This window comes from Cetorhinus maximus, chromosome 8, assembly GCF_964194155.1.
Source record: "Cetorhinus maximus chromosome 8, sCetMax3.hap1.1, whole genome shotgun sequence".
NCBI classification, from domain to species: Eukaryota; Metazoa; Chordata; class Chondrichthyes; order Lamniformes; family Cetorhinidae; genus Cetorhinus; species Cetorhinus maximus.
The window spans coordinates 121,235,961-121,255,763 of record NC_135886.1 but is presented as its reverse complement, the minus strand read 5'-3'; the positions used below and the strand labels follow the sequence as shown (position 1 = coordinate 121,255,763).

Below are 19,803 nucleotides of genomic sequence, written 5' to 3'. Positions count from 1 at the left end.
CAAATGTCAGAATTAAGTGTTCTTTTAATCCAAGCGCACTAAATGAACAACACGCTGTTTTCCATAATTATCTTGGAACAAGTCATTGCCAGGTTGCCAGCACTTCGATTTCCTAGTCTTAAGAGGCAATGGCAAGTGAACAGGTGACCATTTAGCAAATTTTTTGATCACCATTGATTTTAATGGAAGGGCAGAGCTATGAAATATTGGATGAGGGTGGCAGTGGACTGGCACAATTGACTCAGGAAACTTTGGTGTGGCATGAATAATGCATAAATTCACTTATGCCTAATTTCCTGGAGCGTCTGCAATAGATTAAGGGCATGCCCTGTCAATGCATCAGTCCTATGGCACAAGTTTGCAGGAAATTTCAGGCCAATTAATCATGCAGTACTTCATATGCCTGTCATTCCTTTAACTACTGTAATGTGTTTTGGATCTAGCTCTTGAAGATAGTGTCAAGTCGAGAGTTTTGAGAGGCAAGGAAAGTATAAAGCAGGTTGAATATTTTCATCCCGTAAGGTGGAGTGAGAAAAGGAATGTAGATTTACAAAAACCTTGCCTTTTTTATATTTTCTCCTTCTCCCCCTTCTCCCAATTCTTCCCACTTACCCTGATAGTGTAGGCTAGTGCGGAAATATAATTCGGTGGAGCCTTACTGTGTACCATTTTTTTTTTTTGCAATGTGAATCCAGCCAGTTGGTATTGGCTGGTAATTTGCAGTCAGCGGCGAAGTGACAGTTCTCACCACTAACCTCAACCAAAACTGGCCACTTACCTATTGTGATGACCCAGGCATTGGAAGACCCAGAAGATTTCTCCACGACGTGGGGTCCAACGTGGATCTCTTTCACCTAACGGGCTTGTAAAAATCTAAGCACGTGGGGCAATAAAGAGAAGTCACACCTACAGACCAAGCCCACATGTAGAAGAGGCACGTTACTCCCTCATGGGCTTCTACTTTAAGCTGTTGCAGTATCTGCTTAAAACTAAAAGGAAAATGTTAATGAAGAGTAATTTCTGGAAAGTCATATGCAAATAAACAAGTCATATAAGTCTGAACAAAGATTTTTAAAATGTCAGATAAATGTGAAGGGAATTGAATAGTCTCATTCTTGTGTCTCACAGCTGTTTTGAAAGTGCTGTTCCACCTAGAAATCCTCCTTGCAATATGGTAGCGGCATCGGTAAATATTTACGATTGTCGGAACAGGCTCCTTATGCCCCCTAACACTAGTCCTAAAAATTTCTGATGTTGAAAATTCACAGGAAGTGGGCAATTGGCCAGTGCCATGTTTTCTGAATTAGTTTGTGTCAGAGAGTTAATAGCACATATTGTATGTGGAGGAATGCAGAATTGGCTACAGCAACTTTGTGTTACTGTGCTGAATTGTACAGGACGCCATGGACCCAGCATCCTGGCTGAAAGGTCAGGGGAAAGTTCTAGGGGAAGAATTGGCCTATTCTTGCTCCTAATTTATATGTTAGCAGCTGCCCTACAGTTATTTAATGGCCATTGGCCATTAATAGGCTGGAGGCAGGATTTCCACCCCTCAAGGACAGGAAGTCCTGCTTCTGAGAGCTACCTGCTAATCATAGGCCAGCAGCTTTCGATGTACCAGCATCACTAGCGGGAGTGGTGGCTGCAGCTGGTACTGCACTTGGGCGATGATGCGATGGATCGAACCATTAAGTATATGGGGATTGGCGAGAGGGGTGGACAACTAGTGGGGGTTTGAGAGGCCACAGGGGAGGGCAACTGGGGGCCTTGCATCTTGGGGGCCCTCCGATTGGACCAGCTAAGGAGGGAACCCCAGCCCACGCAGTGGGTCCACCTGCTGGACCAGCTGCTTGCCATGGGCCTCTGGTTCTACAGACTAAATGTCCACTGGCAGTTCAGGGTTACATCCAGCCCATTGTATGCACCTTTGAAACTGCTGTCAGTTTCAGCTGCTTCCCTGTCATTACCGCCACAAAATCCGGGTCATTATGCAAAGCTTGGAAGTGTTGTGAACTGCGAGGAAGACGTGTGGAACTTCAAGAGGCCACAGACAAGTTGGTGGAGTGGGCAGATAGGTGGCAGATGAAGTTCAATATGAAGAAATGTGAGGTGATGCCTTTTGGTAGGAAGGACATGGACAGACAATATAAAATAAGGGGTGAAACTTTGAAGGGGGTGCAGCAGCAGAAAGATTTGGATGTATATGTGCATAGATCATTGAATGTGACAGGGCAGGTGGAGAAAGCAGTTCATAAAGCATATAATATCTTGGGTTTTATTAATAGGGGCATAGAGTACAAGAGCAGGGAAGTTATGCTGAATTTATATAAGACACTCATTAGACCTCAAGCTGGAGTATTGTGTACAGTTCTGGGTGCCACATTATAGGAAGGATGTGAACACATTGGAGAGAGTGCAGAAGGGGTTTACAAGAATGGTTCCAGGGATGAGAAACTTCAGCAATAAGGATAGATTGGAGAGGTTGGGACTGTTCTCCTTAGAGGGAAGAAGGCTAAGAGGAGATTTGATAGAGATGTTCAAATACATGAGGGGGCTGGACAGAGTAGATAGGGAGAAGCTGTTCCCGCTCGTAAAAGGATCAAGAACGAGAGGCACAGATTTAAAAGAAGCTAGTGTGACGTGAGAAAATACTTTTTCACACAACAAGTGGTTTGGGGCTGGAATGCACTGCCTGGAAGTGTGGCAGAGACAGGTTCAATCAAGGCATTGAATATTTGAATTCAAGAGGACATTAGATGATTATTTGAATTGCAACAATGTGTAAGGGTATGGGGAAAAGGCAGGGCATTGGTACTAGGTCATAATGCTCATTTGGAGAGCCGGCAGACACGATGGGCTGAATGGCCTCCTCCTGTGCCTTTAAAATTCTGTGATTCTGTGATTAACAGGCTGGACCGCCATAGGAGGAAATTACTGCAGAAGCTCACTCTATGCCTGCCCAACATTCAGATACAATGGAGGCAATTTTCACATTGGACACAGTTGTAAAACAGGCAATTGTGCCTGCCCATTGTACATATCATAAAAGGAAGCTCTGTGCTTGCTCAAAGTGAAAATTATCCACCTTGCCTAGTAAGAGTAGAGATTAGGAGTAGTGCTCTGAATGCATTTCCATCCCTACTGTCACCTAAGGATACTGATGCCAATGGCCTGGAGCAATCACTTTGCAAAGAAGTTAGAACCTTCTTGGTCTGTACAGCACAGTTCCATGTTGACTGAGCTATTAGGGAAGGATTTACTGATAACTAATGAGTTAAATATGGTGAGGTAGTAACTATAAATCTATTCTGCAGATTTTTACCAGATCGGTGATCGAGCCTATTATGCCAGTGGCTCCCGTTAAAGATGTGACCACCTCTCCAGTCACAACACCACCTGAAAGCATAACCAGTCTGAACAGTCAGCTTTGCAGAAACACTGACAAGCAGAGGAAGAAATCCAAGATGACAGATGAAGAGATTCTTGAAAAATTAAGTATGTATTTAAAAATACTCTTCGATTCCAACTGCGGACCTGTTTATCATGATTTAAATCTATTTTTTAAATTGTGTTTGAAGATCTGTTGGGCTAATTGCGCAACTTTTATGCTCATGTTTTCCACGTGCTGAATTTTACGGAAGTATTGCTCGCCACCTCCCCCTCCCTGTTACAAAAGTTGGTTTCAAAATGACCAACTTTTTTTTTAAAAAAAGGCCGCCCCAGCAGCAATAACATGCAAGGGGGTGGCCTCGATGAGCAGAAAGTGGGACTTCCACCCCTAGGTGGGAGGAAGCCCCGCCCTCGAGAGCTGCCGGCCAATCTGATCAGCTCTCTCTCAGTCCCAGCAGTGCCAGAACTCCGTAGCGAGCGCTGCCAGGACTACAAGAAGAGCAATGGACCTCGGGCGAAGGTAAGTCCTGGGCTTTTAGGGTGGGAAGGGATAGGACCTCCTAGTGAAGGGGATGGTTGGGGGGGGGGTACAGGTTGAGGAGGCACAAAAGGAGGATTATCATCTTGGGTGGTGGGGGGGATGGGTGGCCCCTAAAGTGCTCAGGGCACCCACCCCCCCGCCCCCGAACAACGTGCGCACCACCCACCCACCCCACCCCCCTTCCTGCTTTTTAACCAATTTGGTTAAATAAAATCAGCCTTCCCATTCCTGCCTGCCTGGCCACGCCAACTGTATTATGGCATGGGCAGCATAATATTCACGTCAATTGGCTCATTAACAAGCTCAATTGCTTATTAATTGTTTTTTTAATAAATGGGGCCGGGCTGCCTATTTCAGCTCCTGCTGCCTAGCATTTTTTAGTGACTGGGTCAGGAATGGGCGGGAAGGCAGCCCGCTGGACGCCCGTCATAGTTTACATGCCCAACCCCCGCCTGCTCGGCCGAAAACACACCTGGCAGGGGGAGCTGTAAAATCCAGCCCCATGTCACAGGAGACTGGATGGAGAGGATTGTAACAAAGGAGGCCGCAAATGTGACAAATCAGCCTTTCTAATATTCAAGTTTCAAAAAAAAAAATGCCCTCACCAAAAAGTTGTTTTTGAAATGTCCTGCGTGTTATGATTCCAATAGCTTTAGATTTAATGTGACTTTTGTTTTAGGAAGCATAGTAAGCGTGGGTGATCCCAAAAAGAAGTACACAAGATTTGAAAAGATCGGGCAAGGGTAAGTGAAAGTCTTTTCGTTAATCGAAAAATGGTCACTCTTTTAAATTAAAGCTGTGCTGCTGTATTATAAAACGTGGAATGTGGCACCTACAATAAGTATGGTCTTTTAGGAAGTCATTCTACCTTCCAGCCATAAATCATGACTGTGGCTAGTCATTTTTGACTTGATTCAGGTTCTAAAAAAAGCGTACTGATAAATGTTCCAGCAATTTTAACTTTAGACACAGAATTTGTACAATAAATAGCAAACTACCTTTGAGCTGTTCTGTATAAAACACTGTCAGAATCAGTCAATATGTTTGATTTTAGGTGGGCTTGCCTTCCTAAATGCTTTTGTACATCCCTCTGCTCCTCTGAGATTGAACTACTGATTTGTTTATTCCCCCCATCTCCAACTCCTATCATCCCATTCTACATGTCAACAACATGCGTAATTGGCAGTACGACGAGATAAAAGCTCAGGAACAGTGCGACGGGCTAGAGTTTCGTTACTGTGGATATTGTCTATGAATTGGGGGCAATGCCTCTCGGACTGTGCCAAACAAAAATGATTAGCACACATTCAGGTTACTTTCCTCCTTGTGGGAGAGTCGAGGACCAGAGGGCATAATCTCAGAGTAAGGGGTCGCTCATTTAAGACAGAGATGAGGAGGAATTTCTTCTCTCATAGGATAGTGAATCTGTGGAAATTTTTACCACAGAGGGCCGTAGAGGCTGGGTCGTTAAGTATATTCAAAGTTGAAATAGACAGATTTTTAATCAGCAAGGGAATCAAGGGTTATGGGGAAAAGGCAGGAAAGTGGTGTTGAGGATTATCAGATCAGCCACGATCTTCTTGAATGGCAGAGCAGACTCGATTGGCCGAATGGCCTACTTCTGCTCCTACGTCCTAAGGTCTGACCTCACCATTGAATCAATTAGCCGCCAGGGTAGCTGTTGGTGACTGTTAATGGGCATGAAAAATGTGCTTGTGCATGTGATGCCATTCAGGCCTAAGGTTGATCTACTCAACATCCACAGATGATCTATAAAATCTAATGTGCAACAACCTGAATATTCCAAGAGGCCATGGTTTAATTAGGTACTCTCTATGGCAGCCTTTGGTTGTTCTTGCAAAGTGCTATACGTCTGATGGATGACAGCAAACTAGGAGATAGTTCCTGAAGAAAGACTAGAGCAACCTTCTGTATAACTTTGAGAAAGGAAGTAGATGGGGATTATAGATCTATTCAAATTTGTAAAAATTAGCCTTCCATTATTGGACAATGAGAGCAAAAATAAATGGCAAGATGCTTGGCAAGATGCTATAATGTTTGTGTCAAATAATTTTAAATAATTAAAAAATGATAATCATATCAGCAAATAGAGTAAGTTTTAGAATGTCATATTTGTATCTTCTGTAATCAATAAGCATGCAAACTTACTTGCATGCAAAAAAAATGCAACTTCACTTTGTTCCATTTAGTTTCCTGGATAGTTTATTCAATGTGTTATGCACTTTCCTTTCACCGCAGCTTTAGGCTTAGCTCAGATATGATGGGGTAAAGCCTCCTTTGTCTACTGACTGTAAGATTTTCATCTGAAATGAATGTGAAGTGTATCTACCTGCTTCCTCGTGTATAGGCTCACAGCACAAAATTACCCTTCATTTTGGAATAAGTGACACGTAACTGTTGTTGCGGGAAATGTAAAATTGTCACCCTGATTAAATTGAAGCACATTGTAGGGGAGTAATGGGAGCTGTACTCTACATCTTACTGTTTAATTCACTGTGATGAGCACAAGGTCTATTATATAGTATAATGGTTTCTTCATATAGTTCAATGTATTAATTGCCTTACATCACATTCAGAAAGGTGCTTGTGCCTTAAAATCAGTTATATATCAGCAGGGAATTGAGGACAGATGCTTGACCTGAGGAAAATGTTTGAGCTGAAATCCTTCAATCAGCTTGAGCTTCACACTGATGGAACATTATATTCATGGTGTCAGTGAAGCAGCACTTCATGATGCCAATACAGGGAATTTCCAGACAGAATGTCTGTTTCCAGGCTAGATGTGAGCTGCAGTTTTAAACATTAAAATCCAGATTATAGAGAGGGATAGAAAGGCACCAGCAAGTGTGCACAATATGTTGGTTAAGAACTTTTATAATTTGTTTTTAGCCTAGACTTTTTGAACCAGTGGTACATATGTACTATTTAAATGCTTTTCCTCCACTTCCCCTAACACCAGGATTTTTTTATCCCCCAGCATCATGTAAGTTACTGTGGTACACTAAGTGCATGTTAGCATCACCTATTTGCTCAGTTAAAGTTGCTCAAGTCTGTTGGTGGTTCCGGATAGTACGTGCATATTTTAAAAAAATTCCTGCCTTGGAGTAAATAAATTATTCTTGATTCTTCATCGAGTGGGGATTTATTTCTGCTGACCCGCAGTCATGTTCCACGTGCAAGCCTTGTTTAGATAGATGCGTGTGGCAGTTAGGATAGGCTCAATTTCCTTTCGGGTCCAGTTGGATTCTTTTTCATTTAACTCATTCATGGTCAGCTTTTATTGCTTGCCCTGAATTGCCCTTGAGAAGGCAGTGGTGAGGCACCTTCTTGAACTGCTGCAGCCTGTGTAGTGAAGTTACATGCACAGTGCTGTTAGATAGGGATTTTCCAGATTTTTTTTCTCATCAACAATGAAGGAAGCAGAAATATATGTCCATGTCAGGATGGTATGTGACTTGGAGGAAAACTTGCAGGCGGTGATGTTCCCATGCGCTTGCTGCCCTTGCCCTTCTAGCTGGTAGAGGTCACAGGTAAAAGCCCTGACGAGCTCTGCTGCAATACATCTTGTTAAATGGTACACATTGTAGGCATATTGCGTCAGTAATAGAAGAAGTGAACATTTAAGGTGGTGGATTGGGTGTCAGTCAAGTGAGCTGCTCTATCCTGGATGTTGTTAAATTTCTTAGAATCACAGATAAAGGCAAAATACTGCTGATGCTGGAAACCTGAAATAAAAACAGAAAATGCTGCAAAAGCGCAACAGGCCAGGCAGCACCTATGGAGAGAGAAACAGTTAACGTTTCAAGTCCATATGACACTTCTTCAGAGCTGGTGAATCATAAGTTGGTTACAGCACAGAAGGAGGCCGTTCGGCCTGCCGTGTCTGCGCTGGCCCCTGAAGGAGCAGTTCACCTGGTGCAACTCCCCTATCTTTTCTTTGTGTCCCTGAAAATTTTTCCTTTTCAGATAAAGATGCACTTCCCTTTTGAAAGCCTCAATTGCCTCTGCCTCCACCACACTCTCAGGCAGTGCATTCCAGATCCTAACCACTCGCTGCATGAAAAAGTTTTTCCTCATGACACCATTTCTTCTTTTGCCAATTACCTTAAATCTGTGCCCTCTGGTTCTCAATCCTTTCACCAATGGGAACAGCTTCTCTCTATCTACTCTGTCCAGACTCCTCATAATTTCGAATATCTCTAACAAATCTCCTCAAAACCTTCTCTTTTCCAAGGAAAACAGTCCCAGTTTCTCCAATCTATCTATGTAACTAAAGTTTTTCATCCCTGGAACCATTCTCGTGAATTTTTTTCTGTACTCTCTTGAATGTTTTCCCACCCTTCTTAAAGTGTGATGCCCAAAACTGGACGCAATACTCCAGTTGAGGCTGAACCAGTGTTTTATACAGGTTTAACATAACTTCCTTGCTTTTGTACTCTATGCTCCTATAGATAAAGCCCAGGATGCTCTATGCTTTATTAACTGTTCTCAACGTTTCCTGCCACGTTTAATGATGTATGCACCCAGATCCCTCTGCTCCTGCACCCCCTTTAGAATTGCACTCTTCATTGTCTCTGTTCTTCCGAACAAAATGAATTGCTTCACACTTCTCTATATTAAATGGCATCTGCTACTTGTCTGTCCTTTCCACCAACCTGTCATTGTCCTTTTGAAGTCCTACACTGTCATCCTACTTCCAATAGTTCATAATACTTCCAAGTTTCGTATCATCAATTTTGAAGATGTATTATTTGAAATTGTGCCTTGTATACCAAGATCAATATTATTAATATATATCAGGAAGAGCAGGGGTCCTAATACCAATTTCTGGGGAACTCCACTATAAATCATCCTCTGGTCTGAAAAACAACCATTAACCCCTACTCTCTGTTTCCTATCACTCAGCCAATTTCGTATCCATGCTGTTACTGTCCATTTTATTCCATTAACTTTACTTACAAGTCTGTTGTGCAGCACTTTTTCAAATGCCTTTTGGAAATCCATGTACACCACATTAACAACATTACCATCATCAACCTTCTCTGTTACTTCATCTAAAACTCAAACAAGTTAGTTAAACACGATTTGCCCTTAACAAATCCATGCTGGCTTTCCTTAATTAACCTGCATTTGTCCATGTGACTATTAATTTTGCCCCGAATTATCATTTCTAAAAACTTCTCCAACGCTGAGGTTAAACTGACTGGCCTATAGTTGCTGGGCTTATCTTTACACTCCTTTTTAGAACAAGGTGTAATATTTGCAATTCTCCAGTCCTCTAGTACCACCCTTTGAATGTTGTTGGAGTTTCACTCATTCAGAAAAGTGGAGAATAATCATGTGGCATGTGCTAATTGTATTTTTTTTTACTTTCTGACTTAAAATCCTCAAACAGGCTAGCAATTTGGTGATATATCAGATTTTCTCCATTAAAGGACTATCTAATTGGTTATCTCTCTTTTCCCCTTGACTAGAGATTTTTGAAACAATTGTCTTTAATGCATTCTTTTAATGATCTCAGCCTGACCTTTGCTGATTAATTGTTAATTAATCTACCTGCGGCTCTGTGCAAGGTCTTTTTCCCCTTTTAAATGTTTCATTTTGCATGTTTGCTCTGCTTGAATGTACATAATTGTCTGTAGATTGATAGAACTCCAAGATGAAATATTTCATACAATGTTCTGGCCTGCTGAGTTCAATTGAAATTGTGCCTTGAATCGGTCCTGAGTATGTTGCTTTACGTGTGTCCAAAAATCTGAGATAATTGATTCTTCCCCGGTGGTTTTTGTGCTCAAAATGGCAACAGATTTGCATTTTCCAGATGAGAGGATAAAAAGGAAAATGGTTAAAACCAGTGTGATCTTATGGCACTATTCATCACAGAATGGCTCTTTTCTGCTTCTAGAGTCTATAATGACACTTGATGTTATGTTTACCATTCAAATTACATCATTGGTCTGAGACTAACTTGCAGAATGTTTTGACCTGCGCTGTGAGGCCTTTCATCATTTCATTTCCTCAATTCTTCAAACAAAGATTCACAAGAATGGTTCCAGGCATGAGGAACTTCAGTTACGTAGATAGATTGGGCAAGTTCAGACTGTTTCTCTTGGGGGAAGAGAAGGTTGAGGGGAGATTTGATCGAGGTATTCAAAATCATGAGGGGTCTGGAGAAACCATTCCCATTGGTGGAAGGATGAAAAGAACGAGAGGGCACAGATTTAAATGGCAAAAGATGGAATGGAGACGTGATGAGAAACTTTTCTTTCACAAAGCAAGTGGTTAAGATCTGGAATGCGCTGCCTGAGTGTATGCTGGTGGCAAGTTCAATTGAGGTTTTCAAAAGGCAATTGAACTGTTATGTGAAAAGGAAGACTGTGCAAGGTCATGGGGAAAAAGCACAGGAGTGGCACTAGGTGCATTTCTCCTGTAGAGAGCTAGAGCAGAAATGACGGGCCAATTGGCCTCCTCCTGTGCTGTGATAACTCTGTGATTGAAGGGCCGGAATTTTTTGCAGGGACCGAGACGCCACCACCTCCATCCCCGCCTCTGGCTGAAAAGTTGGGGGCAAGCCTGCCTCTACCGGGGCAGGAAGCCACAACCAGATTTTAACGGTTGGTAGGCTGTTAACTGCCTGAGGCTGTGGCTTCTGTCCCCAATTGGGAGGATGTCCCACCTTTGAGAACTGTCAGCCAATCAGATAGCTGGGTGCTGTCCAGTCCCAGCAGCACCATGGGAGTGGTGGCCACTCCTGGGAATGCAGCAGCCCCCCCCATGAAGAGCCATGGTGGTCATCAGATAATGAGTTCAGTCAGGGCAGCTTCGCTGGGGCCAGAGAGGCAGGCCCTGGCAAGGGAGGCAGGGGGCCGCAATTGGGAGGCCAGGGGGGATCAGCACGCAGGGGTGGTGATTACTATTCGTAGTAAAATACCTTCAGTAGTGGGAAGAGGTTCTTAAGTGGCCATTAATTGGCCACTTAAGAGCCTCAATTTACCCAAGGGTTTGTAGGTTACCCAACACCCATGATGTCGCTGGTAAAATTCCAGCAGAGGCGGATAGATGATGGGCCTAGGACCTCACCTCACCTCGCCACGCCACACGATTTTAAGACCCTCCCCATCCCGCCTGCCAGGTGGGGGAGGGGAGGTTATAAAATTCCGGCCAAAGGGTCTGATTCTTTTTCCTTTGCCATATGTATACGACATCATGGATCGGTATTTGGCTATAGTACAAAAACTGAGAATTATTTAAAAATTCATTTATGGGATGTGGGTTTTGCTGGCTAGACCAGCATTTATTGTCCATCCCTAATTTCCCTTGAGAAAGTGGTGATGAGCTGCCTTCATAAACCACTGCAGTCCATGTGGTGTACCTACACCACAAGTGCTGTTAGGAAGGAAGTTCCAGGATTTTGACCCAGCAACAGTGAAGGAACGGCGACATAGTTCCAAGTCAGGATGCTGTGTGGCTTGGAGGGGAATTTGCAGGTGATGGTGTTCCCCTGCATCTGCTTCCCTTGTCCTTCTTAATATTGGCTAGTGGAAGTTTTTTGAACTGGAGGGATGTAAATAGTGGCATTCCCCCAGGGATCAGAATTGGTACTTTTCATTGTGTTTCTCAGCATAGGTAAATGATCTAATCTCTAGGTAAAAATATCAAAGTTTGCACCAATATTGGAATTATGATTTATTGAAGAGGACTGCAGGAGCTTTTACATAGTTAGTTACATTGAGCTGGTAGAAGTCAGATGTGGAGAAATGTGGTTTGGTACATTTTGAAAGGAAGAATAAGGATTTAAAAAGTGAACAATATATGGTCAAAAGAGTAGACTTGGTGTTCAGAAAGAAAAAAATCTTAAATTGAGAAGACGAGTGCATAGAACTTTTTAAAAATGGGATTCTAGGTCCTATAAATAGGAGCATAGAGTGCAGAAATGAAGTACTAATTCCAAACTTAAACAAATCATTAGTCAGGCCTTGGAAGTTGGACCATCCGCCGTCTGGAGAACCGGTGGCAACCCCATCACGGCTTTTACAAGCCCCACCCCCACCGCTGACCTGATTTAGGCACAGTCAGGCACTTACCTGGTCAGAGTCAGGATCCTCACCATCCTCAGGAGGACTCTTCCACCTCTGCGAGCTCTCAGACCGTTAGAGGTCAGCGGCTCTCCAGTACTGGAAGCGCCACAGGGAATGGGGCCACTGCTGGTATTGCAGGGAGCCGAGGCTGCAGGATCATCCTGGAGTCTTGAGTGAAGTTAAGCAAGGTGGGCTCACTGGGACCAGTTGGGAGGCCCACATGAGGCAGGGTAACAGTATTTAGGGAAGACTGGGGTCTTTACCCATGGGCAGTCCAAGCTGCCGACAGGTGTGTCTGTGGATCAGAGACTGCCTGTTATGACACAGCTGTTGGTAAAGGCTGAGTCACTTAAGATCCCAGAGGGAACCTTTAAACAACTGTCATAACCTATATTTTCAATTAGTATGTTTGAGATGCAACTCTGAGTTCAGAAATGAAACCACAAAGCCTCCAGAGGTTTTTTAATATAAATTAATTTAAATGTTTATTAATTTAACAAGGAATTAAACACATACACATGCCTACAAATTACTGCCATAATAACTTTTAAACAAATCCCCAAATTAATCACTCCTAGGTAAATCTTCACCAAGGCAACAATAAACCATAGACTTAAGCAGACACCAAGCAAAACACATTTTATGTTATGAATTCAAAATGAGATCCCTTGCAATTTGTTTCCTTTGCAGACAGTTGTAGGGCTTACAGGCTGCTTAGATATTATATGCCTCTGACTTACACACACAAAACTCTTTTCTGTATATACCTAGCCTTCCCTTTGAATGCATATTCTCATTGTATCACCAGGCCCTTTGAACTCCACCTCTTCTAACAATAAAACCCTTTCATAGTACCAATTTTATTAGTAATATAAACATATTACTTGGTGTCTCTAAGCTAGGTGCAAGATTTCACCCCCAGACTTTGAATAGTTTATTCAACAAACTGCGAATGTACCACACCTTACTGTTTAACATCTCAAAACTACTGTACATCAAAGCTCCCAGACTAGCTGGCTTTAACCCAATTAAGACACACATAGAGACACACCCACAGTCACAGACCCTACTACAAGTCCAAGTTAAAATAATTTCCAATAACATTATATAGATTAATATCTTCATGACACTGCCCAAGTGGAAAGGACACCCCCAGCAGACCCCTTGGAATGCTCGCTAGGATTTATGTGGTACATTGTCCGCATAAGGCCGTGGCTCTTGCCCGATGCTGGTTGAATGCCAGCAGTGGTGGAACGAGACCCACCACTTAAGGGTCTCAATTGGCTTCCAAGCAAGAAGGCCATTCTCGAGCCTTTCTGCCCCAGACTTAGTGGGGGGGTGGGGGGGGGGGGTGTCGGTGGGGTGATAGCGGGGGTTAAGAGTAGGAGAAAGTCAGAAAGGCAACAGGTTCCAGCCTGCACCTTCTTGTTCAATTTAAACAGACCTTCCCCAGCCCACCTCCAGGGGGAGAATAACATTCTGCCCATTGTGTCCAGTTTTCTTCCCTTATCTTACCTTAGAAAAGATAATGGTGGTCATGGAAGAGATGTAGAAGAGGTCTTCTAATAAGATACCAGGAATGAGAGGTTTTAGTTATGCAAGACTAGAAAAACTGAGGCTCTTTTTACTAGAACAACTGATAGAGGTGTTCAGAGTTGTAAAGGACTTTGATGAGGACTTTATGTCCTCCATGATCAGTGAGTGTATGGAGGGCATAAATTTTAAATCATTTCCATTTAAAAACAGGCAGAAGTTGTAAGTTGTTTTTTTTTTGTTTTTTGTAAATATTTGGGATAATGATTCTCTACCAGAGATAGTGGTGAGAATAAAATCAGCACAGGCTTAATGGACAAAATGGCTTCCTTTATGCTGTAAAATTCTGTGATCTGTGACTCCTTATTTGGGCATCACCATTCTGTGACTTTTGTTGGAATAGTCACTGCAGATACACTAGTTAATGATTAAGAGCATGCTATGTGGCTAATTTTTGTTTGGCGACTTTGATCTATCCTGTTTTTCCACTTATACACATTCTTGCTTACTAAATGGAAGGATTACTTCAACAGTGGGTAGTATTCAATGCTTCTTCCTTGTTTGTATTGTTTAACTTCCTCTTTAGTTGCAATTAAATGTGTAGCTTTAATTTAGAAGCAGATTTTTCTTGGACATTGAAATCATAGGAACAAAGGACTTAGGAGCAGGAGTAGGCCATTCGGCCCTTCAAGCCTGCTCGACTATTCAGTGAGATCGTGACTAATCCGGTTGTGGTCTCACTTCACTTTCCTGCCTGCCCCCCATTGTCTAACAAAAATCTACCTAATTCAGCGTTGAATAAACTTAAAGACCAAGCCTTCACTATCTTCTGGGGAAGCGAATTACACACTCAAATGACCCTCTGAGAGAAAACATTTCTCCTCATCTCTTTCTTAAAAGGGAGATCTCTTAAACTATGAAGTCAGTTGGAAGAGTTAAGTGTGAGTTCAGACAGAATGCTAATTCGGTCTTTCATGTGTATATATCCATTACACATATTACGTTAATGAATTTTCCATAAGGTTATCTAGTGAGGACTGACATGAAGCAAAGTATACTTCTCCATTTAACCAGCATTCTAGTGAGCCAAAAACAAGAGTTCCTGTGAGCTGTGTTTTTTTTTTTTACACACAATTTAGAGAAGGTTGAGAGGAGATTTGAAGAGGTGCTCAAAATTATAAGGAGTCTAGGCAGAGTAGATACTGAGAAACTGTTCCCATTGGCAGAAAGGTCAATAATCCGAGGACAGAGTTAAGGTGATTGGCAATAGCACCAAGGGCGACTTGAGGAAAAGCTTTTTTATGCAGTGAGTGGTTACAATCTGGGACGTGCTGTCTGAAACCTCAGAGGCAAATTCAATTGTGACTTCCAAAAGGGAATTGGATAACCACCTGAAGAGAGAAAAAATTTGGGCTGTGGGGAAAGAACTGGGTAGTGGGACTAACTAAATTGTTCTTGCTGAGAGTCAGCAAGGGCTCGATGGGCCGAATGGCCACCTCCTGTGGCGAAATTATTCTATGATTCCAGTGTGGCATCCTAGTGATGGGCAGAATCGGTGTATTAATATGCAGTGTTGTAAGGTGACAAAACCAGTGAGGTAGTTGACCCTCCGCCTCATCAGAAAACAATACCAATGTGAAATTTTCATCATCTCTTTGGGAGAGGTCTAGAGATATCAGTATAGTGCCAATTTATGCCAAATTAAAAGTACATGAAATAATGGTGTTAATTAAGCCTGGTAATTCCATAGATAATGTACGGTCCCACTACAGCAATTCAATCTTCTGGAAATTACATCAAGTAATCTTAAAGGTTATCAAACAAAACTGCACAATCCAGATCTATGCTCACATCTCGTTATTTAACACTAATCTAAGACGAGTATTATGACTACCTCAAATTCAAATTCATTTCACTTAGGACCCATATATTACATTCACATGCATGTGCATGGTTGGAACAGGCAGGATTGAATTGCTGTGAATTTATAGTGACTGTTATTGAGTTCCATTGACTGCATTCTACCCTGAATACTTAGAGAGCACCAGCAGCAGTGTCCATCATATCTAACCATGTAAAAAAGCTGTTTTAAAGGTGTCCATGAGGCTTAAGTGCCTCTCCAGTTCTGTCATTTCTAATGATTTTTTTATTCACAGTATTTTTCTTCACCCTATTCAACATCCTGTTTACACAGACATGGTTGTGTCATTGATAAGATTGAGTTTTTAAAAGGTTCCCAGTTTGTGCCATCCTCCCTCCTCCCGATGGAGGAGAGTGTTCAGGAATTTGATTATTTGATAAATTCTGCTGTTAATGTGTATCTGAGACACAGTCCAAATACTGAACATTTATTTCAAGCTCAGCTATATTAGTGTAGAGTCCTAAATGAGATTACTAGTTCAATCCAATAGTAACATTTAGATCATTGAATTGTACCCATTAAGAATTAAGTTGAGATTGCCCCAAGTTCATTTATTTCAGATTTATGAGAGGAAACATCCCTTCGATCATTCAGAGCTACATTGAAATATTGGTCCCTGAGTATTAACCCCATGCATTACCCAACACTCCCATGTTGCATACTTATTACTGTACAGAATTTCACAATTTGCACCAGTCAAATTTAGGAGGATGTGAAAAGGGTCATCAAATTGAAAAGGGACATCTTGGAGAAACTGCCACATCTCTCACCTAAGTAGTCTGCATTGATTGTAGCACTCAACAGATTAATCCAGCTGCGTCTACTTCGAGTCACCGTAAATTGTTAATTTAATTTGTTCCACACCACTATTAAATAGTTTTCAGACCAGTTTATCATCTTGTGTAACAGTTCCCTTCTAAATTTAAAAAGCTACCTATATAATCAATACCAAAAGTAACGGATCCACAAGTTCATCATCAGTGCCCAGTGTGAATGTTTAATAGAGTTTGCTGCCTTCTGGCAGGGAAAAACATTGGGATTGGTGCAGATCAGCCACATCCGCCATTTTAATGGCCCGCCAGCCCAGTTTGTGCCAGCCAGGTAGGGTTAAAATTGGCCCCAAAGTGTCGGTGCACCTGTTATGCTTGGGTGGAGTCACCTGAGGCCCCTTCTTTCTACAGAATAACATTACCTTTACTCTATCAAATAGAATTTTGCCTGCATATCTCCAGCGAAAATAATCTTTTATCGGAAACTATTTCTTAACTAAGTATGAAAACTATTTTCTAACATGGCTGGCGCTGCACTCGTTAAACATTTTCAGTGAATCCTGAAGCAAAACAGTTAATCATGAAATATTAAACTATTTGTGGGCAGAGGAAAGATTGAGCCCCCTAATTCTTGTAAGCTCTGTCTGTAATCAGTGGTTTAATTTGTTAAGGCTAAGGTGTGTTTCCCAAACCCCATTTATACGTAATCAGTCTTTTTTTTTCCACAAAGTCACCAACATCAGACTTTCTTGGATTTTTAAACCAGAAACATTGGGCAGAATTTTTCAATTGGCATGCAGGGGGCAGGCCCGACACGTCGGTGCGTAAGACAACGCGTGATGACGTCAGGCGTGCGTCCCAAAGTCATTGTGCAGTCCCGCAATATTTGGTACAGCGCGCGCGCGCCAGAGTCGGACTGCTGTTCCCGTCGCATTCTGAGATCCACACTCAGTGCCATGCGCCGCCATATGAACACACTCGACCTCTCCCTCCAGCAGCACCGCCGCACCCTTTTTCAAAGCTGCGCGTGCCCCCAGTTTCATTTTATTCTTCGCCTCATCCGTCGCCTCAACAAGAAACTTTTTCTCTTTCTCTCAAGTGCTAAGGAACGCAAGCTCCAACAACTCATCGACTCCAACACCCATCGGGGACCCTCCACCCCTGCTTGTCCCTCCGTCCTCACCCCATCTTCCAATCCCAGCCCCAGCCGCGTATTCACTATACCCCCTGACCTTCCCCTCTCCGATGCTGAACGTTCAGTGCTCAGCAAAGGACTTAGTTTCATACCCTTACGCCCTCATCTCAATGAATTTCGGGCTCGGCATGATGCTGAACTCTTCTTCCGCCGTCTTCGTCTCCGTGCTCACTTCTTTGGGCAGCAGTCCTCTCCCCGTTCAACGGATCCTTTTACCCACCTCCAATATTCTCCCTCCACTTGGACCCCTCCCTCTGGATTCTTACCTTCTCTTGATCTTTTCATTGAGAACTGTCGGCGTGACATTAGCCGTCTCAATTTCTCTGCTCCTCTCACCCATTCTAATCTGTCTCTTTCTGAACTCACTGCACTCCGTTCTCTCAGGTCCAACCCCAACATTGTCATCAAACCCGCTGACAAGGGTGGTACTGTTGTTGTCTGGCGCATTGACCTCTACCTCGCGGAGGCTGAGCGTCAACTCGCAGACGTTTCCTCCTACCTCTCCCTGGACCATGACCCCACCACAGAACATCAAGCCATTGTTTCCAGGACTGTCACTGACCTCATCTCCTCTGGAGATCTTCCTCCCACAGCTTCCAACTTGATAGTCGCCCAACCTCGGACGGCCCGCTTCTAACTCCTACCCAAAATCCACAAACAGAACTGTCCTGGCAGACCGATCGTGTCAGCCTGTTCCTGCCCCACGGAACTCATTTCTCGTTATCTTGACTCCCTTCTCTCTCCCCTTGTCCAGTCCCTTCCCACCTACATCCGTGATTCCTCTGACACCTTACGTCACATCAACAATTTCCAGTCCCTGGCCCCAACCGCTTCCTCTTCACCATGGATGTCCAATCCCTCTACACCTCCATCCCCCACCAGGATGGTCTGAGGGCCCTTAGCTTCTTCCTTGAACAGAGGCCCCAACAATCCCCATCCACCACTACTCTCCTCCGTCTGGCTGAACTTGTTCTCACACTGAACAATTTCTCCTTTAACTCCTCTCACTTCCTCCAAATAAAAGGTGTGGCTATGGGTACCTGCATGGGCCCCAGCTATGCCTGTCTCTTTATGGGGTATGTGGAACATTCCTTGTTCCAGTCCTACTCCGGCCCCCTCCCACAACTCTTTCTCCGGTACATCGATGATTACTTCGGTGCTGCTTCATGCTCTCGTCGGGACCTGGAAAAATTTATTAATTTTGCTTCCAATCTCCACCCCTCCATCATCTTCACATGGTCCATCTCTGACACTTCTCTTCCCTTCCTTGACCTCTCTGTCTCAATTTCTGATGATAGACTGTCCACCAATATCCATTACAAGCCTACCGACTCCCACAGCTACCTCGACTACAGCTCCTCACACCCCGCTTCCTGTAAAGACTCCATCCCATTCTCTCAGTTCCTTCGCCTCCGTCGCATCTGTTCTGATGACGCTACCTTCAAAAACAGCTCCTCTGACATGTCCTCCTTCTTCCTTAACCAAGGTTTTCCATCCACGGTCGTTGACAGGGCCCTCAACCGTGTCCGGCCCATATCCCGCGCATCCTCCCTCACGCCTTCTCCTCCTTCCCAGAAACATGATAGGGTCCCCCTTGTCCTCACTTATCACCCCACCAGCCTCCGCATTCAAAGGATCATCCTCCGCCACTTCCGCCAACTCCAGCATGATGCCACCACCAAACACATCTTCCCTTCACCCCCCTTGACGGCATTCCGTAGGGATCGTTCCCTCCGGGACACCCTGGTCCACTCCTCCATCACCCCCTACTCCTCAACCCCCACTTATGGCACCTCCCCATGCCCACGCAGAAGATGCAATACCTGCCCCTTCACTTCCTCTCTCCTCACCGTCCAAGGGCCCAAACACTCCTTTCAAGTGAAGCAGCATTTCACTTGCATTTCCCCTAACTTAGTCTACTGCATTCGTTGCTCCCAATGCGGTCTCCTCTACATTGGAGAGACCAAACGCAAACTGGGCGACCGTTTTGCGGAACACCTGCGGTCTGTCCGCAAGAAAGACCCAAACCTCCCTGTCGCTTACCATTTTAACACTCCACCCTGTTCTCTTGCCCACATGTCTGTCCTTGGCTTGCTGCATTGTTCCAGTGAAGCCCAACGCAAACTGGAGGAACAGCACCTCATCTTCCGACTAGGCACTTTACAGCCTTCTGGGCTGAATATTGAATTCAACAACTTTAGATCTTAAACTCCCCCTCCCCCCATCCCCACCCCGTTTCTTTTCCCCCCCCACCCGCCTTTTTTTTCAATAATTTATATAGATTCTTCTTTCCCCACCTATTTCCATTATTTTTAAATCTAAAACTAAAACCTTTAGTCTTTCCACCCCACCCC

The 19,803-nt window shown here is 43.6% G+C and overlaps 1 protein-coding gene across 5 annotated transcripts in view; it reads left to right on the top strand.

The window, feature by feature from the left end:
* LOC144683928 (serine/threonine-protein kinase PAK 3) overlaps positions 1–19,803 on the top strand; it is a 220,547-nt gene that overhangs the window by 155,792 nt on the left and 44,952 nt on the right. For all 5 annotated transcript variants that reach the window (XM_078547514.1, XM_078547511.1, XM_078547512.1 and 2 more), the window contains 2 exons: positions 3,315–3,495; positions 4,611–4,674. In XM_078547514.1, coding sequence (XP_078403640.1) covers positions 3,315–3,495; positions 4,611–4,674 — 245 coding nt within the window. The remainder of the gene's footprint in view (positions 1–3,314; positions 3,496–4,610; positions 4,675–19,803) is intronic.